The sequence below is a fragment of the Nothobranchius furzeri genome, chromosome 16 (assembly GCF_043380555.1).
Source record: "Nothobranchius furzeri strain GRZ-AD chromosome 16, NfurGRZ-RIMD1, whole genome shotgun sequence".
NCBI classification, from domain to species: Eukaryota; Metazoa; Chordata; class Actinopteri; order Cyprinodontiformes; family Nothobranchiidae; genus Nothobranchius; species Nothobranchius furzeri.
This window is the reverse complement of record NC_091756.1, coordinates 47,786,749-47,814,419: the sequence shown is the minus strand read 5'-3', so window position 1 is coordinate 47,814,419 and position 27,671 is coordinate 47,786,749. Positions and strand designations below refer to the sequence as shown.

At 40.4% G+C, this 27,671-nt stretch overlaps 2 protein-coding genes and 1 non-coding gene across 4 annotated transcripts in view; all 3 read left to right on the top strand.

The window, feature by feature from the left end:
* Positions 1-1,391: 1,391 nt before the first annotated feature.
* On the top strand, positions 1,392-9,060 carry mfsd13a (major facilitator superfamily domain containing 13A). Its single transcript, XM_015962761.3, has 9 exons — positions 1,392-1,530; positions 3,761-4,011; positions 4,116-4,195; positions 6,146-6,595; positions 6,680-6,800; positions 7,022-7,118; positions 7,423-7,594; positions 7,735-7,928; positions 8,242-9,060. The coding sequence occupies exons 2-9, from the start codon at positions 3,844-3,846 to the stop codon at positions 8,487-8,489; spliced, it is 1,530 nt and encodes a 509-aa protein (XP_015818247.3). The 5' UTR covers positions 1,392-1,530; positions 3,761-3,843; the 3' UTR covers positions 8,490-9,060.
* A 1,160-nt stretch (positions 9,061-10,220) lies between these two features.
* LOC129166628 (U5 spliceosomal RNA) lies at positions 10,221-10,334 on the top strand. Its single transcript, XR_008565613.2, has one exon. It is a non-coding gene; the product is annotated as a U5 spliceosomal RNA (small nuclear RNA).
* Positions 10,335-10,626: 292 nt separating this feature from the next.
* The window catches only part of arhgap27 (Rho GTPase activating protein 27), a 30,662-nt gene continuing 13,617 nt past the window's right edge, over positions 10,627-27,671 (top strand). For both annotated transcript variants that reach the window (XM_070545745.1, XM_070545743.1), the window contains exons 1-2: positions 10,627-11,124; positions 13,647-14,417. In XM_070545745.1, the coding sequence (XP_070401846.1) occupies positions 10,834-11,124; positions 13,647-14,417 (1,062 nt within the window). In that variant the 5' untranslated portion in view covers positions 10,627-10,833. The remainder of the gene's footprint in view (positions 11,125-13,646; positions 14,418-27,671) is intronic.

Here is a 27,671-nt window from a genome sequence, read left to right as displayed (position 1 = left end):
ATCTAAATACAATAGTTTCCTAAATGCAATAACAGTTTTATTTTTGTATATTTTGGAAAGGATAGTTAGATCTGAGTGATGCATCACTGACACCTGCTGGGGAAAGTGTGGAAAGATAGAAATGCTGAAGGTAACTTTCTGCTAATTGCTCTTAACTGGGAACCAGATGTTTTTGAATTAGATCTTCAGGGTTTTTGTTTTCTATATGTCCACATCTTTTTTTTCTGAGATAAATCAAAACACAATTTGACAGAAAAAAAGAATGTATAATTTTAAGGAGAAGATGAAAAAACTATCAGCTGAAAATTTGGCACAACTTGAAGGATGACGCAAGTCTCAGATACTGCCACAGGTGTTTGTACCTCTTACACAGATACTATTTACTTGTTGGAGATTATTACCTGACATATTTTCCTCTCGTGTCCTGCAGTGCTTTTTTTTCAGTAAAAAAAATTCACACAACTTGGCTTTATGGTCAGTCACAAGAACTGAATTGAAACTATTTATCTATCTATCTATCTATCTATCTATCTATCTATCTATCTATCTATCTATCATCTATCTATCTATCTATCTATCTATCTATCTATCTATCTATCTATCATCTATCTATCTATCTATCTATCTATCTATCTATCTATCTATCTATCTATCATCTATCTATCTATCTATCTATCTATCTATCTATCTATCTATCTATCTATCTATCATCTATCTATCTATCTATCTATCTATCTATCTATCTATCTATCTATCTATTTGTGTGTTTGTGTGTTTGTTTGTTTTTGTTTGTTTGTTTGTTTGTTTGTTTGTTTGTTTGTTTGTTTGTTTGTTATTTTTAAGTAATTAAACGAATTAACAAAAACAAAATAACTTATTAATACTTGACTGAAAAGGAGCAGATAGAATAAACTTATATCTTCTGCTCTGCTCACACCAGTAACGAATAAAATGTATTTAAAAAATTTTGACTAAAAGACTCAACAAAAGATTAAGATTTGTATGAATTCTTGCCATTCGTAAGCAAAACATAACGATTATTTAAAACACCGTCTTTCTTGGCTATTTCACATTCGAGTAACATAACAAGATTGAATATTCAGTAGTTCAAAAATCGTTCAAATTAAACGTCTTCTTAACGTAGCCAAAACTAAACATTTCACGTTTTAAATTTAAATTCAGTCTTTCCGTACTGAACAACACAATTACATTTAAAAAAAAATAATATAAATTTAATATTATGATAAAAGAAAAATAGGATTGTGCGCTGAAACAGCGCCCTCTGGCGTATTGACGCAGATTAGCACCAATAAACGCGAGTTCTTCGAGTAACCAGCTGGGGGCGCTGTTGTGCTCGTCTATGAGTCACGAACACCGGGAACCCCCATCGTGATGAATCCACTACAGCCGTCACCGGCGTGAGTAACCCACTCGAGTGGTCATGAAGTGGGCTGTCTGCTGCTGAAGACACCGCTGCTTCCCAGTGGTACAAACGAGACGGATTGTGTTCAAACAACGGCGTTTTTAAAGGTACGCAACACGTATCTTTTCAATTTCCATCCAACTGGAGTGTGTTGTGAATTACTTTATCTCCTTAAGCAACAACCGGGTGACGTTAACTAACTAGCTAGCTAATGCTAACCTTTACTAAACCGAGCACTAGTAGGAAATTCAACAAGCTAATAATTTTTAGCAAACGAGACATATGTCGACCGATTAGCTTCGGTACAAACTTAACATCGTGTATGTGATGATTTAAATGTATTCGTCGAGGAAAAGAAAGTTTGGTCAACAAACAAGTTAATAAAGGAGCTAGTTAGCTAGTAATATTATTGAATGCTTATTTTCGTAGTTCTGTCGCAAATCTTTGACGTAAATGGAAGCATTTCAACCCTTTTTATCTTGGTTCTTCCTTCTTGGTTTTTCCTCGTGATTTGTATTTAGTGAAGCGCTTTATAAAAAAAATCGTTTCTCTTCTTTGGTACAAATCAGCAGTTCCTCTTGTGCTACTATCGTGTAAATATTATCAGCTGAAATGTTCTGTAAAAAGCCTGCCGATGCAAACTCATCACCTACGTTTATTGCAGATGCATGTGACGTGAGTAATTCAGGAGACCTTTTTTCTGTACTGCCAGCCTGCTTTGCTTTCTTATCTGTTGGCCCTCACAGTAAACATAACAGGTGTGTATCTGTGTCCCAACAAAACGATCTCCCCACAGGTGGGAACGGCTTTGATGTGGTACCTGGATGTATGTTGATGTTTCTGGTTTGTTTAGAAACCAGCTGGTTAAAGAAGTGATATGGTTCATCCATCTTGTAACAATGCTGGGATCTGAAAGGAAAAGCTTCTTGTTACATGCCCTGGGAATTTGTGATCTCGCCATGATCAAAATGTGAAGCTGTAATCTTCCTGCAGTGTCTAGATCAGGGGTATTCAATTCTGATCCTGGGGGCTGGTATGCAGCTCGTTGTAAATGGTAAATGGCCTGTATTTGATATAGCGCCTTCTAGAGTCCTGGAACCCCCCAAGGCACTTTACAACACAATCAGTCATTCACCCATTCACACACTGGTGGGGATGAGCTACAATGTAGCCACAGCTGCCCTGGGGTGCACTGACAGAGGCGAGGCTGCCGAGCACTGGCGCCACCGGTCCCTCCGACCACCACCAGCAGGCAATGTGGGTTAAGTGTCTTGCCCACGGACACAACGACAGCGACAGACTGAGCGGGTCTCGAACCTGCAATCTTCCGATTGCGAGGCGAGCACTTAACTCCTGTGCCACCATCGCCCCTGTTGTAGTTTTAACCCTGCGTCAGCACACCTGATTTAAATCAGCAGGTGATTAACAGGCTTCTGCAGAGCCTGATGAGCTGCTGCACAGGTGATTAACCACCGAATCAAGTGTGTTGGAGCAGAGAAACCACTAAAACGAGCTGGATACTGTCCCTCCAGGTCCATATTGGAATACCCCTGGCATAGATAGTACTCTCGCACAGAATAATGTTGCCTTCAGATAGTTATTTATTTATTTATTTATTTTTTAGATATTACGGGTTTTCTCCTCTCGGATTTCTCAAGTTTGCGGTCGTCAAATATGAGGTAGAAAAGAAGCGTGTTGGTATTTTTAAGTGATCGTTCATCATAACTTTTTCCTAAAGAGCATTTCATGACAGAATTCGCATCGACTTTCAAGAGGGGGAGTGAAACAAAGCCATAGATTAACAAAAGGAAGCAGGATTTGCATTCACGATGGGGACAGTGTGTCCTCAGTTTGAGTGGAGAAGAAAAAGTCAGACAAAACGGTGTCAGGCTCTTTAAATTTTTAGATTGTGTTCTCTTCTTTTGCAGTAGTCGTAAATTATGTGTTTTACATTCACAAACCAGCAAAACGCTTGTTCTGAAAAAGTAACTGTGACTTTTTTGTCACCTCACAGAGACACAGTTCAGCTTTTTATGGTGACAGACAGCTGTAATAACAGCAGCAGCTGAGAGAAAACCCAGCTGGGTGTGGATCTGAGGAGAAATCGCTGCTCACAGCTTAACAACTTTAATGAGTACTTACTGTGCTGTTGCTTAGCAAAAAACACTTCTTGCTTCAAGCTTTTGGATTTCACTACATGCAAGCTTTTTCTAAATCTCAAAAGAACCCGTCTGTGTTTTATGTGACATGCTAAGCTAATGTGTTTAACTCTCTAACGCTTCCAGTCACAGCTCAGTGAATTTGACCTCTAAACACTGCTTTACTTTTATTTTCCAGGATTAAATGAGGCGGTGAATGTGGGTCGTCCGGGCCGAGAGATGAGAACAGCTCCACACAGAGGAAGGGCTTGAGAGGAAAGAATGGGCAGGAGTGTCTGGGGCTGCTGGCAGAGCGTCTCCTCCACGGCGGTGCTTTACGGCTCATTGGCCCTGTTCACATCCATCCTGCACAATGTGTTCCTGCTGTACTACGTGGAGACATTTGTGGCCATCTACAAGATCGATAAGATCTCCTTCTGGGTGGGAGAGGTGAGTGAGGAAGAGGGATCCTAAACCGTGGGGGGAATTTGAGGCTAAAATTAAACAAAATTATTTTTTTCTTTTATGTCTTTTTACCTCCTTTTTTTTTTTAGACCATATTTCTTATCTGGAACAGTTTGAACGACCCTCTCTTTGGCTGGCTCAGTGACCGCTCCTTCCTCAGCTCTCCTCAGTAAGTGTTCAATAAATAACACCATGTTAAATATTTCAGCATTCACATGGAAATATAGGAAAAGAAGCAGATGAACCGTTCTTTTTGCAGTTATACGTTAATGTGAGATATTCTAAAGGGGATAAAACAAGCAAGGTGCATTTAAAGACGACCATTAAAGCTGCAGTGGCAAATATGGAAAACAAATTAGTTTAAAAGGTTTTTTTTTCATGCCTCCTACAACATTCCTACATAGTATAGTTATAAATATATTGTCTAAGTATCTCCACCAATAACACGAGGGGAGAGCTTGTTCTGTAAATTTGTTAAAGCAGCTTTAAATATAATGTGAACAGTACATGAGAAATATACAAAATTCAATAAATCCCTTCAAAAAACTAATATTTTTGGTTAAAAAATGACTTGGTATGCCTCTGAATTCAATTCTATTTCAAAAATACTTTATTAATCCCAGAGGGAAATTAGAGTTTCAGTACACACAATTCTGAGATCATACATACATACATCATACATACATACATACATACATACATACATACATACATACATACATACATACATACATACATACATACATACATACATACATACATACATACATACATACATACATACATACATACATACATACATACATACATACATACATACATACATACATACATACATACATACATACATACATACATAGACACATACATAGACACATGACAAGAATTGGTGACTGTGGTCATTCGCAACCCGAGCCGTGCTACCGTAGTAGATCAAGAGGGTTTATACGAGGATAGAGTCACCCCGGCTTTCCACAGGAGCCGTCAGCAGCACGTTACTGCAGCAGCACGTCATAGCTGCTGATAGGAACGGCTGTGGTCAACAGAACCTTTTCCACGGGAGCCGTCAGCAGCGCGAGTCGGCCACGTCTCAGGAGCAGCATGTCGCGGCCTTTACGCGCCGGTTCTATTTTCTACGCGCGACGCCTCTGAAACGGGTCAATTTAGACATGCTTGGGGAAGGAAAGACAGGAAATCTGACGCGGAAATGGAGAGAAGCTCCCGAGATTTTCAGAATAAAGAACGTACTGCCTTCCGGTCGCTTTACTTTTAAAAATGTTACTAACTGTGCGGCCCCGTGAGAAGTTATCACGTAGCTAGCGGTCTCCTTTGTTTTTCAGGTCTGTATTGGCGATTATAAAATGGACAGAACATAAAACACAAGCCATGTTGTAGTTTTCTCCTGCTTGTTGTTGTGTTTACTGACGAAGTCACTCGTGTGACTTCGTGCTCGGTCGGTGACAGCTGCTCCCCTGCTGCTTCACGTCTCGTGGGAAGGGTCAAGCAGCAGCTTACGCGAGCAAGACGTGCTGCTGCAGTAACGTGCTGCTGGCGGCTCCTGTGGAAACCCGGGGTCAGAGGGATGGGAAAAAGGCACTTCAGAGTTACCCTCCGCCCAACACGCCCGACGCTATTGGTGCATAAAACACATGAGGACTTTGTGTTTGTGGAATTGTTTTTGCATTTACCTTACAGACATAATTTCATTCAGGTCATCTTCGTCCAGCCCAAACATCACATCTGACAAAGGCTTTAGAACACACACACACACACACACACACACACACACACACACACACACACACACACGCACACACACACACACACACACAAATGTGTACCTGTAGACTCTTCTGTTGGCTGCAGCAAAGACAACTAAACATCACACCATACTTGTCAAACACGATCCCGTCACTTGTGTTTGCAGTTCTGTGTGAAACATAAACTGTTTAGTTCGAGGGTGTTAACATCTTAGTGTTTAGTGTCACGCCGGCACCATTAAAACCAGGATTTGTGGTGTTTAAACTTTGCATTTGCTGATATTTGTTGATATTACCTCCAGTTTTTCTCATCGGTAAATCCTCACTGATCCCGTTGGTTCTCTACGTTTTCCCAACAGGTCGGGCTCCCAGATCACGACTCCAGAGGTGGTGCTGAAGCGTCTGAAGGCCCTCTCCACAAACGGACCTCTCTTCTCTCTGTCCTTCTTGGCTTTCTGGGTGGCGTGGGCCAGCCCGGGTCTACAGTTCCTGCTCTGCCTGTGTCTGTACGATGGCTTCCTCACCATGGTCGACCTCCATCACAGCGCCCTGCTGGCCGACCTCGCCGTATCTGCTGCCGACCGCACGCGCCTCAACTTTCACTGCTCTGTGTTCAGTGCTCTGGGCTCCCTTTCCGTCTTCCTGTCCTACTGGTTCTGGGACAAGGAAGACTTCTACTCCTTTCGTTTCTTCTGTGTGACGCTGGCGGCGTTTTCCATCCTGGGATTTTTCTTTGTGTCTCGGTTGCTGCAGCGGCGCTTTAAAAAGGACGCTCACCCTAAACAAGACGAGGCGTCAACGCTTAAAGAGTACGGCTTTTAATAGATTAGAAAAATATGAATGAGGAATGAATTTTGTTCTCACTGCCTTCACTTTCTCTTTCATGGTCCCAGGCTGAGTGTTGGCTCGGCTCCATTCACACAACCAGACCGAGCCGTCACCATCAGACAGTACCTCAAGCAGCTCTCCAAACACAAGAACTTTCTGTGGTTCGTGTCAATGAACTTGATTCAGGTGAGTTGTTAAAAATAATAAAGTAGGCCAAAGTACAAATGGATGTAGCCTTGTTTTATTATTGTGAAGCATCATGGAATATAATTAAAATGTCCCAAACACTCCCGATCCCACCGCCTGTCATCAATAACACTGTAAGAAGTGTAGTAAAACGTCTGCTGGTATATTCATAGATTCTATATCCGGTCCATCCTTCTGAGTTAATTTTGTTTGCTCTGCAGGTGTTTCACTGCCACTTTAACAGCAACTTCTTTCCTCTGTTCCTGGAACACCTTCTGTCTGATAACATCTCCGCCTCTGCAGGATCCATTTTATTGGGTAAGAGCTGAAAACGCCACTCATTTAACAAATAACTCAGTGTGTGTTTTACTCGTCAGGAGCAGAATAAATAGTTACCTTAGTGCTCTCCATCAGCAGACAAACTAACGTGTGTGTGTGTGTGTGCGTGTGTGTGTGTGTGTGTGTGTGTGTGTGTGTGTGTGTGTGTGTGTGTGTGTGTGTGTGTGTGTGTGTGTGTGTGTGTGTCAGGGGTGTTTTGTTGAAGTGTTTTCTACACTTTAGCGTTTAAATGCTTGTTTCTGTATTCTTTGTCCGACTCGGCTGTGCCTGCTCTCTCTCACAGGGATCTCCTACGTCGCCCCTCACCTGAACAACATGTATTTCCTGACACTGTGCCAGCGATATGGCGTTTATCAGGTCATCCGCTGGCTGTTCTTGCTCAAATTGGGACTGAGTGTAGTTATGCTGCTAGCAGGAGCTGACCACATTTATCTGCTGTGTATTTTCATTGCTAGGTAAGACCACCTGATCGTCTGTTTCTGCTTTAGTTTGTTTGGTTATTTTTATTAGTCGGCAATTTCAAACCTTGTTTTACAAAAGGACAGTAAATAGTATAAGTGAATCCTTTAATCTTCTTATCTTCTCACTGTTTTAGCAACCGGGTGTTCACAGAGGGCACCTGTAAGCTGCTGAAACTGGTGGTTTCTGATCTGGTCGATGAGGACTTTGTGGTGAACCGACGCCAGCAGGCTGCCTCTGCCCTCCTTTTTGGGATGGTCGCCCTGTTAACCAAACCTGGACAGACCTTTGCCCCACTCATCGGCACCTGGCTGCTCTGTGTTTACACAGGTACATGCAATAGTGACAAGTCACAATGTACAAGAAGGTTTAGCTATAGGAATGAATGGATTATTTGTTCAAGTTGTTGCTTTTAGATCAGTTTGAGTTTTTTAACTGGTTTTATGTTGTTTGTGTGTATTTTATTTTATTCTTTTGAGTCATATTCTCAACATTATAGGAAGTTGCTGTGTTTTATTGTATTTGACTTGTTAAGTACTTAGCTGTTGTAAAGAGTTGTATAAATAAAATTGACTCAATTGACTTGTTCATAATAAATGCACTTGTTGTCGAATCGAATAATTTTCTATCTTTTCTTCTGCAGGTTATGATATTTTTGACAGAGCGCCTTTGAAGGACTCCGTGATGGTGTCTGATGCTGCCTCCAGCTCAGGGACTCCACCTCTCCGCCTGGGTTGTTTCTACATGTTGGTTTTCGTGCCTATCGCCTGCGCCCTGCTCCAGCTGGCCGCCTGGTCTCGCTTCACGCTTCACGGCAGAAAACTCCAGGGAATCAAGACCCAGCGACAGGGGATCCAGCATGGTCACCTGATTGATGTCAAGGCCATTTGAACTGGAAAGGGATGCGTGACACTGCACACAGACACTTTGAATATATTTTTTATGTATATCTAATTTCTTAAAGGAAGCAGAAAGTTGTTGACTTTCCACCTTGGCCTCTGTGTAAAAACATTAACTAATTGTTGGATTTTCTGTACAGTTGGAAGATACAAAAGGCTTAAAAATCCCACTGGAGGAAACCTTGAAAAATGAAATATGCCTTATTTTTTTAATAATAAACATCAGAGTACATTTATATTTAAATCAAAGACCAAATGTTAACATAAAACCAGTCTGTCATTCTGGTTAACGTGGACCAAGATGAGCATTTCATGTGTGGGGGCTAAAAAGTGCCCTGTTTAAAACTGTAAAGCACCATTGTGAGTATTTGCTGCTACATAAGACTCATCCACACTGTTTATCTGTTCATGTAGACAGAAATACTAAAGAAGTATTTTCATTGTGCCATTCATTATGTTATGAAACCTGTCTTTTTAATATTCACAAGTACACAAAATGTCCTGCCACGTTGACGTTTTTATGTTTTCCAGTACTAAATCTTTTTATACGTTGTCATCTGTCAGCTCTGTTCTAATACTTTTATTTGAACATATTTAAATTTGATAGTGAAAACAGATGTAAAACAATTAAAATTAGCATTTTGTTGAAGGTTTGTTAGGTATTTGAACCACAAATAAAATGTTACGTTTAAAATAAACTTAACTGACATGTCAATACCAATAACTAGAAAAAAACTATATATATATATTAATATGTATAAGTAAAACACACCAGTTTTTCTAGAAGTTACTGCCATAAATAGGTTAGGAAGACTTTTCATTTAAAAAAAAATGTCTTTTATTTCTTATTTTTTTTCTCCATAAAAATGAAGTCCTCAGGTTTTCTACATTTGTTAATTAAAGTGTTGGTGTTGGTGTTCTGAGTTTTGTATACAAGTATCTGAAGAACATTAAAATGACTGTCATATATTTAAAGTTATAAAAAAGGATGTATGTGGTAAGTGTGTTTTCTTAATGCTTTTTATTGAGAAACTTTCAACACAACTCGGCCATAAGAACACTGATTGTATTAGACGATTAGGGAAAATACTTAAAAAATATACACAAATTCCAGTAGACGTATAAATGTGCCTCTGGGATTAGCCTTTATGAAACCATCTCTGAACGTTTTTCATTGTATTATACATCGGAAATTAAAAATGCAAGATTTCTGGAAGAGCAATAAACGTAGGAGACATGCCACATCTATTTTAACAGTCATTAATGACATGCATATCCCTATAGCTGGAGAGCCACTTCGTGGAGTCACTTACCGTCGGTCTACAGCGCATGCGTCAACATTCAAAGCCTTTTTCATATTATTTTATGCGCGTGGTTTTTCTTCATAGTGGATTGTTGAGTCTGTAATACGTTCGTGCGGCTTTGTATTTATTTAGATTAAATACACAGTTTGCAGCACGCTCTTGTGCGTTATTTGTCTGTGATTTTACGAGATAGCAACTTCCTATTACCCATCATGCATCGCGTGTATAAGAATTAAAGGTTGTCAATGAAACGTTGTATTTTCTAAACGACGAATTGGTAAAATGTAAGTTACATACCAACCAATTTACTTAAAATAGTTTTTCAAAACGTTCGTTTTTGTGGTTTCTGCTACTGACACCGTAAGCGAAAGGGATACGTCGGAGGTTGACCTCCCCAGAATTTCTTTGCAACGGCAGATCACTCATGTTTCTCTTCAGATCGTATAAATCTTTCGCCTTTTACTAAAGATTTCCGTGGAGAGGAACAACATGAGTCTAACCTAATTTTTTGATGCCCCGCTCACAGCGGGGTTCCTCTACTTGTAAAAAAACAATTGTAACGAATCGCGGGTCGAGCATGTTGCGGGTGGATAAAACGCAGAAATGGTAACGTACTAGAAATTAAGACATGATCGCGCGACCCCATCTACTGAAACACCGTGGGCCTACTATTTAGTTACAAGCGTGAGCTGTAACGTCAGTTGTAGTCAGTAATCTCATAACTTTGATATTAATTCTGTTTTTGTGTGTAAAAGCGGTGTCAGTCCTTAAAATGCTGATTGATGAAAACAAATAGAGTGTAACAAATCAAAGAGCCCACAAGAGGGCACCATTGTGTGCCTGCACAGTGATGGCAGAAAAAATAAACATGTTTTTCATTCGATTCAGCGATTTTACTTTTCAAATTTTAAACTTTCGCTGATTGAAATTGTCTTGTTCAAACAAAAACTAAGCAAAAATAATGTCTATCGTGCAAATCTATTGTCAACATACAGTTAACTGCCTGACTGTGTATTAAGTTTTTATTTCACCATGATGAGTCACCAACACGCCTCTCCAACTAAGCTGGGGAGTTACCGCTGTAAACAGAATTTACGTGCCAAGAAAAGACTGGGAAGCTGGTTAAAGTCAGACTTCCCATTTCATGCGGCTGCAGAGCTCTGGACGCTTCACACACAGCTCGATTTGGTGGAAGTGCACGGAACAGGAAACAAAGCAGCAGCTGAATCTGCATCTGCAAGCAGCGGATTGAGCTTCACCAGTCTGATCTGGTGGCTCTCTGACAGACATCCAATCACGGGGAACTTTAAACGACTTGAACAGGTAAGTAGACGTGTTTATTTCACCATTATAACCCAGACGGTGTGAGTCCGGCCTAATATTTGTTACTTTTATTTTAGTTTTATCATAGGAGAGTTTATCCGTCAGTGTTTTGAAAAAAAAAAACATGTTATTTATTTATTTTCATGTACAATAATCTTCTATTTTTATGATAATTTTACCACAAACAACTGATTATTTTATCCCAATCAATGATTGATTTCCTGCTGCAGGAGCCCCCAAACCTCTTAAAGATGCTTCAGAAATACAAAAGAAGGACAAATTAAGATTGCCGGCGGTGACGTCAGACTGACGCCAAGCCGAGGTTGGTGCAAACTTCCTGCTCTGCGGTGAAGCACTTTTCAAACTGATGATATGGGGTTGGCCTGGAGATGTTTCACTTGCTTCTTTGTGGCAAGCAGCTTCCTGTTCTGTCTGTGTTCATAAAGCCATACGTCTCGTTCATAAGAACCCCTAAATATGGGCATAGATCACGAGAAAGGCTCCAGTTAGACATGGCGAACTGAAACTAATGCAAAAATTGAACTGATTCAAACATGTTATTGACAACAACAAAAAAGGCCAGAATCTGCATGACCCCATCAATGTCTCATCATGGGGGAGGAATTTTACCCCAATTTTTCTTTACAAATCTGTTTGTTTACATCATTTGACGTCGGATTACAGCTTATCAGTCAGGTCAGGGTCTGGACTTTGGGTCTTTTTTTGGTTGTGTTTGTGATAACTGTGCTTTTTAGACTCTGCTTGGTCCATACATCAGCTCGGATGGATGGTTTAATCTGTTTGTGACTCAATATAATTGCAAGGTGAAACACATGCCCAAATCATCACCCCTCCACCACCATGTTTCCGCTTTTCGTTCTCTAAACGCACATTGTAGGTTAATCTGTCCCAGTGACATTGCTTCAGACATTTTGTCTGTTTATTTAGCAGGGGTGGGTCTAGGGTCTAGGGTGGGCATGTGCCACCCTGACAACAAGCTTGGACTCCTCCTCAGTAGCCCCCCTGCTGAGAGCAAGACCTAATAAGTACGATTGTTTGTGATAATTTAGCCTAATGAGAGATGTGGAAATAAAGCGTGGGAATGTATTTACCTTGAATCAAAAATAAATTGAGGAAGAATTTACCATAATTTTTAATGTTGTACCGCATATTTGCTAAATTGTTGGCTTATATTTTGAAAGTAACTGAAAAACTGTTGTATCTAAAGCAGGGGTGTCAAATATGCGGCCCGCGGGCCGCATCCGGCCCGCAAACGGGTTAAATCCGGCCCTCGAGATGGTTGTGTAAACTTTATTTTCATACTTTACAATGTAGAGTTAAAATAAACTTATCTTTGTGAGCAAGTTTCCTCTGTAATGAGTATAAATAAAACAAAGCTGCGCTCAAGGCTCACACAAGAACTTGAATCACATCCTGAAGTTGGCCACCACTCAGGATGTGACTTCTGATATTGATGTGCTGGTGAAAGCTAAAAGATGTAAAGTAAAATGAGTCAAATATACTTTAAGTGCTGCATGAAACTGATCTAGCCATGTGATCTGTAAGCTCTTTGAATCACTAAGGAATGTTTATTTATTTATTTATTTTTTCAAATTTTCAAGTACACTTCAGGTGTTGCACTTGTACTATTTTGGATACACTGTCCTCAGGCTCCAGCTTTGTTTTTTATTGATTGTATTAAAACAAAGGAAACAATCTGAAGTTGTTTTTAATTTACTGGTCCAGCTCACTTGGGACTAGATTTCCCTCAATGTGGCCCCTGAGCTAAAATGAGTTTGACACCCCTGGTCTAAAGTAACTGTAACTGAACTAGATATTATATTGTTGTAATTAAAACATGTAAAATAATTTAAAACAATGTTTATAATGTTTTCCTACAAATCTACTTCTCTAACGGAGCAGGGTTGACTGTGGCGGTAATAACCAGACACCCCACACCCCTTTATATCATGTTTATTGTCATTATGACTTTTTGTGAAAATACATTTTGGGGGGTGTGGTAGGGCTGTGGTGCAGCTTAAGTATTCTCCTTCATGAAATTCTTTTTTATTTACATTCTTTTAACTTTTACACTTTAATTAGTATTAAAATCATTTTTTTATTTTACTTGGGCAAAAAACTTGAGTTGTAACTTCAACGTCTACACAAGTCTTTTTAAACTCTAGTGTCTATACTTTCATCTGATTCATGGAAGTGAATACTTTTGACACCTCTGTGATAATCAATGTGTTTGATTAGCAGGGACTTCCCCACGCTGCTTCCTACGTGTGCCTTTGTTTTTGTCACAATGTTAATATGCCACATGTCATTTTTCACAGTCAGAAGCCAGCGATAAGAGTCATGCTCTGTTTTATGATAGCTGGAGGCTAGTTTCCTGTTAAAACAGGCCACTTGTTTTAGTATGTGGAAGTGTGCAGCAGAGTGACGTGTCAGCCCCTAGCTGATGTTTAGAATCTGGAAAGTCAGACAAATGTCACATTTCCTCTATTTCCCTTTTCCAGGATGTCCTCGCAGTAGGTGGGTGGTTGCAGCTCAGCATGGCGCGGGTGTCGGTGGCGTATGAGTATGAGTACACTGCGAAGAATGGCCGGCTTGTGTGCATCAAACCCAACGAAAGCTTCATCCTCATCTCCAAGACCAATGAGCACTGGTGGCACGTCCGCAAAGACCAGCACACCAAGCCCTTTTACGTCCCCGCACAGTACATGAGGGAGCTCCCAGTGCTCGCTTCTGGTCCTCACAAGTCAGACTCAGCTGAGTGTCTGGCTGAGAAAACACATGACTCGAAAAGCGTGATGCGCACATCAGCAGCACGGGATGACTCGAAGGAGATGTACAGATTCTCCACGTTTGGTTTGTGCCTCAGCCTGCCAGACGTGGCTCCATGTGGGTCTCTAAAGGAGGGACCGGACACCATCAGCAGCTCACAACAAACTTTAAAACTTATAGAAAACCCATTAAAGCCTTTTTCAATCCCTGTGGCACTTTCAGAAACAAAAAACAAACTGGATTCAAAGCCTCATCCTGCAGATCAGATCAAAGAAACACAGCTGCAGATGAAAAACTCAAAGCAAGATGAACCAGCAGCACAGCTGCGGACTTTTACAGATGATGAGGATTTCCCTTTACCACCACCGGATGTGTATGACACGCTCCCAGAGATTCACACAACTGAATGTGACTTTTCCCCTGAGCCACCAGATCTTGATCCAGCATCACAGCAGAGGCCTCAGAAACAAACTCTAAAGACCACCGCTAACATAGGAGAGCAGGTAACTTCCTCCATTTTTTAACCAGTTCACATCTGAGCTGATGTGTCGCTTTACAGCCACCAGAGGGCGCAGTTGTACTTCTTTGTGCAGCACAGGAAAACAATGTTAATATTCAGCAATAAAAAAATTATTTTAACCCGCAAAAAAAACAAAATATTTAAGCATGCTGTTAAAATGTATAATTGATGCTTTCACACATTTTAATTCAGGGTGCTTTTTTATAACTCGCTTGTTAGCACAGCTGACATTTCAGCCCACAATGATGCTTTGTTTTTCAAAGCCAAGTGTTTTCACTTCCTGCTGCTAAGAGAAGTGGAAAGAGAAGCTTGAAATCTCATTTTATCAGTGTCTGTGTCAACAGGATCGAATGATTTAATCGGTTTATGTTCTTTAATTTTCCCTTTTTTGTAGAAAAAAACTAATGTAGCAGTGTTAACAGTGTGCATCAGATTTCAGCTAAATTTAGATGTAACTTTAAAAATATTAACACATTAGCAGCAGCTTTGTAAGGTAAAAGGTGATGCTAGCATAGGGTTGCAAGTTCGAATCCCAGATGCAGCCTTGCTCTCCTCGTGCATGCACAGATTTTCTCACACAGACCAAAAACATGCACGTTGGCCCTGCAAGTCTCTTTGGATGAAAACAAAAATAAATGAATGTAAAATGAGTAAAGTTAATTTGTGAGGGTAGAGGACGCAGAAGTGGTCCCTGAAGTGAATATCCAAAAGAGAGGAAGATTGATCACATGTAAAAACGTTTATTCTCAGAAGGAAAAGTTGTTGCTGAAAATCACAACAAATTTCAGAAGCACTTAAAACTGGCGTTGAATGTTCTGACACCTGAAAATAAAAGGAAACAGGGGCGTGTCCAGGGAATGGCCTAGGGTAGCCACCTTTGAAATCTGACCCCCCCCCCCACACACACACACACACACACACACACACGTGTTCCATTGAAATTTACTATATGTTTATGTATTTAGCAGACACTTTTGTCCAAAGCGACTTACAAGTGATAATCGGCATGTTGCCCTTGAGGCTAACAATAACAATAACAACAACAACTTGACATCAATAATGGAGAGGAGGGAACAGGGAGTGGACAGTAGAGAGGGGGGATGGGTGCAGGAAGGGTGCTAGTTTAGCAGATGCTCTCTGAAGAGCAGGGTCTTCAGGAGTTTCTTGAAAATTGAAAAGGAAGCCCCTGTTCTGGTAGTGCTTGATAGGTCATTCCACATTTATGTAGTCCACAAAGACTTGGGCTTATAAACCCCGAACAGTAGGGGGCAGCATGCACTTTTAACACTGGTTTCTAGCTCCAGGCCTACAGAGCATTTCAATATTATCATTATTATTATTATCAAACAATTTTTTTTTTCATATTGACCTTAAAAGAAGATTTTGTGATGGGTTACTCCCCCTACACACACACACACACACACACACACACACACACACACACACACACTCCCAAGCACCCCACCTGGGCCACCCCACACTGGAAGCCAGCATGTGAGACCCAAACAAAGACAAAGGTAGAAAGTTTGTGTGCAGGAAAGGTGGGGGTTACAGGAAATAATCAACAACATCACTCACTTCTTTTAGAATAAAATCAAATTCATGATGTAAAAGTTTAAAAACAACAAATGCAGGACCATCGAGGAGTACTAACCCCCACCACCCCTCATTAATGAGCAAGCTTCTCTTTCTGCAGACCTTCTGAATGTCAGGTTTTCCTCAGTGTCCCAATATATTTTGCTAACAGACAGAGATTTCACGCCAAAAGACAAAGAATCACAACATTTAAACAGAAGTGTTTTCTTCATTAATGCAAGCTAATTCAAGATAACGCTGCATTTGGTGATAGACGTTTAGCTCATGAGCATGCCTTGCTGCAGCTCTGCGGGGTCACTGGGGACAAGGTGAAGGTCCCAATATGAGCTGACGGTTTATGGTTTCAAATATGTTTCTATGCACATTTTCAGCAGCTACGGTAGCTCCGTTGGGTCAGATGACCCGGTCACCCAGGTCACTTCTGTAGACTTTTTTTTTCTGAATCAAAGGTGCAGTCATGCAGTTGTGCTTCCCAAACGTTGCTGCTGAGAAATAAAAGGCAGGTTGACGCGCTGGTCATTATAATGTGGTGTCAGGTCAAGATATATAATTATTACAGAAACTACCACCAAATATATATTTAACTTTTAGAATCTAAAACTTTATTTTCAGACTCAAGGTGTTGACTGGAGTGAGTTTCCTTTAGCTGAAAATGTGTTTTAGTACTTTTTTGACACTTGGCTGACTTACCAAAGGCTATTTGAAATGAACCACTAGTTTGGTGCCTCAGACTGGACTGAAGTTTAAGCCACTTTTTGCCGTCTCCTGCTGCTTTCAGCGCCAGCTCATCTGCATATGAATAGGATTCCTTTTCAATGGGAAAAAGAGGAGTTCCCTGAAGTAAAAACAGCTATAAAGATTTCAGATTCAGCCGGCTAAAGCTTTCCTCCTCCAGCAGCAGTCATGAACAGACGCACTGGGCTTTTTGCTGAGAAGCTCCCGGAGGAGCAGCAGGTTTGGACTCTTTGTTGTTAAGCTGCTGTGACTCCAGAACAGGTTACAAACAGGTTGTGTGAGCTGCCTCTCCTGCAGGAAGGAAGGAGTTAAATAAATCCGAAAGGTGTGAGCCACTCCCAAACAAACTCTAGCTGTTACTGTACCTGCTTTCCCCCAGCGCCGCAGTGTCGGTCCTGGGAGTTGTGATCAACACCTCCACTGGGAAACCCTGAAATGAAACAAATACACACCTCGGTCTGACTCTCTCGCTCTCTGCTGGAGCTGATCTGGCTAACTTAAACTCTCACTCCAGGTAAGTGTCACTACAGCTGCTTTAGTTTTTGCACCTGTTGCAGGGAAAAGTGTAGTCAGTCAGTCAGTCAGTGAATCAGGTTTCATTCAAATGTCAGCGTTGTTTAACGTCTGCAGCCTCTCCCAGCAGTGTTTGAGGCCATTACTCTGTAATTACACCAGCAGTTTGTTGATTCAGAGGGAGGTTTCAGGAGCTTCAAACAAATCTGATCGTCTGATGAAACAATCTGTCTAAATTCAAACGTTTTAGGGAAGAATCTGTGTGCTTCCAAAACTTGAACGAAGCCCCACTCTCACCATAAATTTGCCAGGACCCCTCAAAGCGCTTTCATTCTCACCCTACAATGGAGTGCCGTCTCCATGGTGATGTGAGGTGGGTCCGAGGGCTTTTGGAGATTTGCAGTTGGCCTGAGTGTGTGCAAATGCAATATACAAGACTTGCAATTAGCCTGAATGTAGGTCACTTGGTGTGGAGTGTGCTAACAAAAAGAAGTTCTGCAATTATGGACGATTTAATTGATAATATTTTATCCTTATTCCATATTTTTATGGCGTTGTTGTGGTGAAACTTACTGGAAAATACCCCTCTCATATCCGTGATTGATATTGAACATGTGTCCAGCTGAGATAGTTGATCATTTCTGGCTCAAAGTTCAATTGATTTTTTTCAGCTAAAGGTTTATTATCATTTTGAACCCTCACGCCTGAGGTTTCTGAGAAGTTACTGCGGGAACAGAGGAGGAATAAAGCGATAGGAGTTGTTCTGTAAAACAGACAAATCAAATGCCAAAGAAACTGCACCAACAGGTAGTGTGAGTAGCTAGTCAGACATCTCCCTGCAGAACCCACACCAATGTCAAGTCTCTAAGAGCATGCCGTTTCCTGGTACACAGACTTATCAGACCGGGCGCAATTAAAAGCAGACTTTGTGTTGTTTACACCACATTTTAGGTTCTGCGACAGCAGAGCATGTAGGCCCAGTTCAGAGTATTTCAGTGGTGTTCTGGTTCATTATCTCTTTACAGAAAACCCCAACCAACCAACAAAATACACCATTGTTAGACTTAATTACATAAACAAAAGCAAATTTCAATAAAGTAAGCCCCTGATGTAGGTCAGATGAGCCTAAAGGACCACAAAGGAGGACTTGTACTGTTTTGACATCTTTGACGTCAGCGTTCCAAAATTAAGTAAGAAAACTGACATCAGTGGGCGGCGTTGTACTGAGCATGTGCACAGGTAATGAAGGTGTAGTCACAACAAACAGATGAACCTTGCGCTGATTATCGTTCAAATGGGGAAAATACGACCTACCGTGTTTTCAACAGCAGCGGAACGCTTTGTTTTAATTTAAACTCTTTGGATCTTTAATTTTTAAAACTGTCCCAGTTTCTTCTTACCCAGTGATTCTCTATAATTGTAAATGTTGGATCTTTGTACGTTTTTGTGTTTGTGGGAAGAATAACTTGCAAAGGAATCTATTGTCATGGTTAAAGTAGTTTTGGATTTGGATCCATTCGGATATTTGATGAGCTAAAAAACAAAACGGCTTCCTTAAATGGCTTTGCAATAAAAGTGTGTTGTTATCTTCTAAAGTTCACTGAGAAACCATTTGTACTTGTTATTTTTGATAACTCAGTCAGTCAGAGTTTAGCATGCAGTCGAATGTGAAAAGAGTCTTCTACCCCTATTTCCTGCCTTACTCATTGACGGGGAAACACTCGGATTAGAAAAGCCGACATTTGCACGTCATGATTTCAAGCTGGCATTCATGGACTCCCCCATCTTGGCTTGCGACGGGGAAGGTTGTTGTTGGTGTAGCATCCAGGAGAGAGCAGAGCACGCCTTGGCTAGTAGAAGCTAGCCATTAGCGTTAGCAACTCCACCACATGGCAGAATTCCTTCAGACTTGTGTTATTTGTGGAGGTAGAACATCAACATTGCATAGCAAACGAGGTCAATGGTAGAGTCACGTTGCTGTTAGCCAATCAGAGCTGAGATGTCTGAAGATCAGATCCTGCCGTCTTCTGCTCCCCTTTCTCCTAGCTCACTTCTAGTTTCTTAAACAGGAGCGCCAGGGCTTTATTCCTAACAGAGATAGACTCACGGGGGATCATTTTCATGTTAGAGACCACTGAAAATTTGGTCTGCTTCAAAGCATTTGATATATTTTACACTAAATATTCTATAAACTTTTACACTACCATGATTTTTGAATTATGTAATATTTTTGGCTGACATGTTTACAGATTCTTGATACACCTGGTGATATTTACACTAGTAAATTCAAGAAACTGGAGTTGTTTTCAGAACACTCCTCTCTGGTTTTGGCTGTGTTTAAACTAGCCATTAGCTTATTAATCCTGTAGGATGTGAACTATTTCTCTGAAAAGGCTGTTCAGTTCAGGAAGCTATTTACCTTGGGTAAAATAGAAGTTATTTATGAGTTGCAACACTTTACATTTTTTTTATTTGAACAATAAAAAAATGGCCACAACGATTTACTGTTAATAAAATTTTATTTTGTTTCTAAAGTCATATTTGGACAGAAAATGAACTCAAAGCCTAAAATGCGTCAGTGCTCAGTTTACACATTCAGTGAAAGAGGAAAGTTAGAGCTATTTGAACTCAACCCGTCTTATTTATTCCTGACTTCAAATCCACCAAGCAGCAAAACAAATCACACATTTGTCCATGAATATTAGAGTTTCATGAATATCTCAACAAGTGTTTGTTTTTCTAAATTGGAACACTCACCTGTGTGACCCTACTGGAACAATTAATGGCAGAAACAAAGAACTCTTTAAAAATAGATATTTTCATCTTTTAAACAACTTAAATATATTCCAAAGAAGGTTTAAGCCTCGTTGTCTCACATGCTGCGTTAATAATGTGCTCGGGAATGTTGTTTCTTTTGAAGTTGATGCATCTAATCGGGATCCAGTTGCCCCATGAGTCCTATAGGTACAAAGAGGTTTATTATATCTATTTCCAGGTTCCACAGCAAAGATCCAGAATCTGTTGACAAACATTTTCCAATTTGTTTGCATATGAGCATTTCATGGCTCCTGTAACAACATTTCCAGGCCTGCCTGTGAAAAAGTTTCCATTTTAGCAGAGAGAATTGCAACAAAGGAAATGTTTCCCCATTACACAAAAATACTTGTGCCACAAACTGGGAGTATCAACACCAGCAGGTGGTGTTCAACAGCACCGACCAGGCCTGGAAAGCAGGGATAAGGACAGGATAAGCTGCTGGGACTTCTCTGGATCATGGATTCCTCTCCAGGATGAGTGTGATGTAAGAGGGAGAGGAGCCAGTTTGATTCAATAGCTCAACTGTGTGCCCTGTGGCGTGATTTGGGCCCCAAATGGGTGCTCCATTGTTGGATTGGAGGAGTTCTAATGTGTTTAAGTAATCAAGCGGATTGCTGCTTCATGCATTGCTGAGGGCAAAGAGTTTATTGCTTTGCACTGAAATAATTTCACCATAAAACATGCTTAGAAGTATTCAGCTGAATGTTTGGGCTTATAATAGAATACATTTTTAATTGTTTTCCAAAGTTGAAAACACTATCTGTGTGCTTTTATTTCTTATTGTTTCCTGTTTTATGAATGCATATCTTCGTAATATGGGAATCATGTGAGATATTTTCAGGTAAATAATAAATTGGACTTAGTCATCCAGAGATCTGTCATAAAAGTAGCTGTTCAGAGACTACTGAGCCCAAAGAAAGTTCCTCTAAAGGGACAGAAACATGGATTATAATACGTTGTGTTGCATACAGTATGTATTGTAACTGTAGCTGTCCGCTACTGGAGGGGTCACACACAACGCATCACGTGTTGTACACACACTTTATTGTTTAGTATTTTTACTGTGGAACATTTTACTATATCATCCACTTCTGTAGACTTCTCTCTCTGCCTTCCACTGGTCTCTGCAGACACATGATGAGGGCTGATTAGTCACGTGTGACAGCTGTTTTCCTTCACACACCTGCTGCTGCTTCAGCCGCTCCGCCTCCTTTTCTCTCCCCCACAGCTGTGCACCACCACAGTAACATAAAATATTCTATCTTATCATACTGCAATGTAGCCCAATCCTATCCCATCCAGTCTTAGCATATTTGATCCCATTCCTTCCTATTGCATCCTTTCTCTTCCTATCCTATCCTGTCCTGTCCTATCCTATCCTATCCTATCCTATCCTATCCTATCCTATCCTGTCCTATCCTATCCTATCCTATCCTATCCTATCCTATCCTATCCTGTCCTGTCCTATCCTGTCCTGTCCTATCCTATCCTATCCTATCCTATCCTATCCTGTCCTATCCTATCCTATCCTATCCTGTCCTGTCCTGTCCTGTCCTGTCCTATCCTATCCTGTCCTGTTCTATCCTATCCTAAAATCTTCCACCATAAATCAGATAAGAGTGTGTAAAATATTAACTCTACAACAGAGTTAATAAAGTCAGTTATTATAGATAGAGTGAAATAAACATTATAAATACAACACAACAACTTTCCTGATAAATTGTTTCCTCTTTACTCTGGTGTGGGGTTCTTGTTTGGAGTCAGGTTTTGTTTCAGTTTTGTGCAATACACACCACATGCTGTGGGTTGGCCACCTGTAAAAGGAAGTGGTGATTAAACAACTGAGCAAAAAAAAACCATCAATTTCCTGTTTGAAGAGGTCACCGTTTTTGAGTGTAATTTCGTCGACAGAGCTTCTTTTTTCCCTTGAAGAATTATTGCTTTCCCTCTTCCTTATTATTATCAGAGTCACCCGCAAGACCATGTTATTGCCTCATTACGCAAAGCTCCCACTTTCTTGTGAGGTTAAAGGGTTGCTATGTTTTTGTAAAAGCTTTGTTTCTACTATTGTCATTTCCTTTTTATCATATGGGTGCAGAGGCAGGAAGCAGGCAGGAAGTAGGTAGAAGTGACCTGCAGTGTTTTTTTATTTAACCTCCTTTATTCTGTCTAGTTTTCAGTGTCTCTGTCTGTTTTTGGCTCATGCAGACAGTTCACCTCTACCCTCCTATCCTGCACACACACACACACACACACACACACACACACACACACACACACACACACACACACACACACACACACACACACACACACACACGCATGTCTCACCAAGTCCTCACACAGTCCCTTCCTGCTGCTGGTTGTAACACAGCAGCTCACAGTTCTCCTTTCTGTCTGAGCTGAACTGTGCAACTGCTTCGAGAAGAAGAAGATGCAACACTGAGGAGCCGTTCAGGAATATTTCTCTACTTTGTCACTTGCTGGCTGAATATGGTCGCGTGGTTAAGCTGTTCTCACTCGCACGTTTGTACATATGGATCCTCTTGTTAGAAATAAGTAAACATGGTGGACATGTACTCCAGGGTTTGCATGGGTCACAGGGCCAAGCGGGGCTTGACTCTGCCCGTAGCTACTCAGGTAGGTGACAATACTTCAGTCAGGTCTTTAAACATGTAGTTTATATTCTTTTCGTTCAAATGCTTTGATAACGGTGCTGCTTCCTGTTTCACTGAATCATACCTCTTTCATTCTTTTCCTGTTGCTGTGAAGTGGTGTAAACGGTTAAGTCATGCTGCCCTGCCTTTTTGGATGCCTTTTACTTTTTGTTTTAATCAGTCATGATATAAAAACAAATGTTAATGTTAAGTGTTATCAGAGCTCCCCTGATGGATAAGTTACCATCTGAAAGCGAAAGTGTTTCTGTGACTGTTTTAGCCTTTTCCTTAGAATAAAACACAACACAAGACCCACATCAGAGAGCTGGTTGATTCTTTATAGTCATGCAGAGCGAAGAACCGATGTTTATTTATCCTGGGCTGCAGAAATAGAACAAATAGGTCAGATTCAGCAGTATATCATGACCTGTGACACAATTGGTAATTACAATGCTAAACATATTTGAAGCTCAGAAAGTGACGTTTTGTGTTTTTATCTATAATTTCACCAATTTACAACCAGTCTACTGAGTTATCCGTATTTTAAACTAGATTAGAGATTCAATGTAAACATTGAATCAAAAAGAAGAGGAAAAGAGAGAAAATGGGAGATAGAGACTTTCTCTACTGCAGACAACATTAGAGATTTATCGGCCTTTGAGTTGACTGGATCAGACCTTTATTGAATGTTGCTGGTATTTAGTGGTCTGTTGTAAAAGGATTCAGGCTGCCCAGCATGAATTAGAGAGGTCAATGATTTCATTTCCTCTCTGCTGTTCAGAATCAATCTGATTTGGGGTCAGTTGTCTGGTGTAGTTCACACTGACTGTCCCGTGATCACGTTTAGATCAATGCTGAAGCTGGGTTGGTAAAGCGATAAGAGACTGTTTTGTTGTTAATCAGCTGTGCTTGCTGACTGGACCACTTTAACAATTAAACAAAAATTAAAAACAGACCAGATAATATCTTTAAGGCTGAACAGTTAAATTTAGCGTTTGCAGTGGACCAGCTTCCCTCTACATCTCCACCTCTTTGATTACGAGCAAAAAGAATCACTTCCTGTTTTCTAACTATTTTGTGAATTATGTTGAAAGAATAAATCGACTCAACTTTTGTGACCTTGTGACCTTTCCTCTGAACAGGGATAGAAAACTCAACAAAGCCTTCAGGTTAATCTGATACAACAATACAAATCCTAACATGTCTCAGTGCAGCTTTTTTTTTTGGTATGAAAAGTGCTATATATATAAATAAAGTTGATTTGAAACACCAGCTTAAGGGTTGTGAGATCGTCTCAGATATCAGATCAGAATCAGGGTTTTTTTGCCATGTGTGAGAAATCACAACATTAAGAAATTGCTGCGATACTTGGTGCAAAAGAAATGATAAGCAAAAGTTAGAATCAAAGACAATATACGTTCACCATAGCTGTTGAAATAAATAACACAGTTCTTATTAATGGGTCAAAGTGGTTGTTGAGGCTGTTTTTGTCTCAGTTAACCAACCCATTAATATTTCTTTGCTTAAACCTGTGATAGCTGCACCTCTGCTACTGATATTTTGTGGGTTAGGAAAACCTAAAAAGCACCATCCATCCATTCTCCATACCTACTTATCCATGCAGGGTCGCGGGGTGCTGGTGTCCATCTCCAGCAGTCTTAAGGCAAACATGCGGGGTACACCATAGACAGGAGGTCAGTCCATCACAGGGCAACACAAAAACACACAGGACAAACAACCATGCACACACACTCACACCTAAGGACAATTTAGATGCCAGTCAACCTGAGGAGGAAACCCACGCATGTATGGGGAGAAGATGCAACTCCACGCAGAAACGCCACAGCCGGGTTTCAAACATGCAACCTTCTTGCTGCGAGGCAACAGTGTTAACAACTGTGCCCCCATGCAGCCCACACTATGCAGAAAGACCCCAGGCAGGGATTCAAACTTGGGAACTTTGTGCTGCATGGCTGACCACTGCAACATCATGCAGCCAAAGCCAAGTCACGCACCAACCTTTACCAGATCTTTCCTCTACATTTATTATTCCATTCACTACATTTTTACTCTAAAACATCTTTAAAACTGATTTTCTGTAGCAGACACATGGGGACGGTAAAGCAGTAAAAACGTTTTTGATCAATTTCATCCATTTACATTTTTGCTTTTACTTACTACCTTCTCTTCATTTTTTTAAGAAAGAAAGAAAGAAAGAAGGAAAGAAAGAAGGAAAGAAAGAGATCTTTTAAATAGCACCTCTCAAGATAAAAATCACGTGGTGCCTCACAGAAAAAAAAAACCTAACACGGTGTCTCAAATATAATCTTGTATCACATTACACATATTTGACCCCATGGGCCAATGGCATCACATTTAATTGATTATCTGATTACCTCATTCTTGGTGTTGTTTATGACCAAGGTGGTAGGTGAAGGTGATGTGTGCTTGCTGATAGGAACATGTTCAGAGATTCAATGGCATTGTGGATGAGATGGGTGGGTTTTTGGGAGGGTGGCTAATGTATTTGTTGATTGGCTGCGTGGTTTTATGTATTGTTGACTGTATTCTTGCGGATTTTGAGGGTCCCTATTTGTAAGCCAACTTTGGCTTCTGGGGAATCCATTTTACAGAACTGAGCACTTTGTGAAGCTGTAAATGTGTAATCCAGTGAGTACTGAAGTCATCTGCCACATTACCAATTTGTTCTGACAAATAAAGTAAAATAAAAAATATTTATTTATTTATTTGTTTGTTTGTTAATTTTTTCACAGCATTTTAAAATTGATTTATCTTCTCATTGATATCTTCTTTTATCTCCATTTCTTATTGAGTATTTTATTAAATGGTAAAATACATTATATATTTTATTCTATTATGATGAAAAATGCCAGAACGCTGCAGATAAGAGTTCAAAATATTCCTAAAAATGCTTAAATTAATAATTGCTATTATATTTTATTGTTTTATTCGACTACGGAGCCAGCTCGGTGGCCTAGACACTCAGCTTTGAGGGGTTCGATTGGGGGGTTAAACCACCACATAGTTCCCGAGTGCGGCCGTGTGGGATGAGCCAATGGTGGGGAAGAAATGTCGCCAGTGTGTGACGATGACTAGTGGGACCTTAATCAAGAAGTGTGGACTCGAGTCACATGACTTGGACTCGAGTCAGACTCGAGTAATTATTTTAATGACTTCTGACTTAACTTGATAAAATCTATTAAGACTTACAACTTGACTCGGACTTGAACGCCAATGACTTGCGACTTGAATCAACTTGCATCTGTTGACTTGATGATGACTTGAGCATATTTGTTTTTTTAGCACAAAAGTGGCACGACGTGGACAAAAATCATAAATCATTCTTGGTTCTGTGTTAGATCTTGTTCTGTTAAATGCAGCAGCACTTTGTTTAGAATCAGTTTCGGTTGCACTTTCTGCTCGTTTGAGCAAATGAACGAAGCTTTGAGAAGCTTTATTTCTGGAATTTATGAATTATCATTGTCAAAATTAAATGTGAATTAAAGTTGGACAGATGACTTGATTATGACTTGAAATTTCAAAGATAAGGACTTGGACTTGACTTGGACTTCCACATCATTGACGTTGGACTTGACTTGGATTTGGTTGTCTTTGACTCGGACTTGACTCGAGACTTGACTGGAAAGACTTGTGACTTGCAAAGCAGTGACTTGGTCACACCCCTGCCTTAATCTTTAACTGTTCTAACTTAATTGGAGAGCAGCTGCAGCTCAGGATGTAGAGCAGGTTATCCAGTAATCGGAGGGTTGTGGGATCGATCCCGGCTCCCAGGAGAGAATTCTGCTCTTGTGTCCTTGGGCAAGACACTTAACCCACATCGCATGGTGGTGGTGGTCAGAGAAACTGGGGGCGCCAGAGTTCAGCAGCCTAGCCTCTGTTGGTGTACCCCAGGGCAGCTGTTGCTACACTGTAGCTTATCATCACCAGTGTGTGAATGGATGAATGATACACTGTAGTGTAAAGCGCTGACTCTGAAAGGTGCTGTACAAGTGCGGGTCATTTATCATTCAGTTGCTGATTTTATGCTGCTTTATCTCGACTCCTGTAACATTCCACTCCTTTGATCAGCAGAAACATGTACACTCAGATCTCTGTAAAGGAGTTTAGCAATGAAATATGAGTTAAAGTTTAGTTCAGAGTAGGATATAATTTTATTACAAAAATGGCACAGGGAGTGTGAGTCACCCAGAGAATGATAAACCTTAAAGGAGCAAAGTTGAGGAAACGAGAACATGAAGAGCTTTTCGTTGAATAGGTTCCTACACAGATGCAGCCTTTCACTCTCATCAGTGTTCTGTAAACAAATTATATGTGAAGACTCAACCTGTTTTGCATGTCAGCTCCCATGAGGAGATCTGTTTACTTACAGCTTCCTTCTGACTTATAGAAACTCAACACACATCGCTGCTCTGTCGACAGCAGCTAGCAGAGTGGGACAACAGCACCAAAGTTAGTGTGTAATAGAAATGTAACCCAGCTGTAGCTCACTGCGGCTGACTTGTCGTCAGATATTGATATTTTGTCCAGCGTTTGATGACATGTGTACTGCAGATTCTTTTAAACGACTGTTTATTCAGCTAAACAGTTTTATTGTACGTTTGTACTTTCCTTTTAAGTTTAAATGCTTATTTGCAAATGAAATGACTAGTTTTATTTATTGGCCATTTGTGTCTGAATAAGGAGCCCAAAACGTTGTGGGTTTTCTTCAGATAGACTTTCTGTGTTGTGCTGGCGGCAGTATAACTATAACTATAGTTATTTGTAGCATGTATGACACTGCCTGCTGTTTCTTCTGCTTTTACAAGAGCAAAAGCCACAAAGTTCACTACTTTTATTATAGCACAAGCTTCTGCTGAAAATATCTCAGAGAATTATTG

Bases quoted from the DNA above. Each gene is read 5' to 3' on its own strand.
- mfsd13a (XM_015962761.3), top strand. From the start codon at position 3,844: ATGGGCAGGAGTGTCTGGGGCTGCTGGCAGAGCGTCTCCTCCACGGCG. The intron at 6,801-7,021 runs GTGAGTTGTTAA...TTTGCTCTGCAG, and splicing joins TGTCAATGAACTTGATTCAG to GTGTTTCACTGCCACTTTAA. The intron at 7,929-8,241 runs GTACATGCAATA...TTTCTTCTGCAG, and splicing joins GCTGCTCTGTGTTTACACAG to GTTATGATATTTTTGACAGA.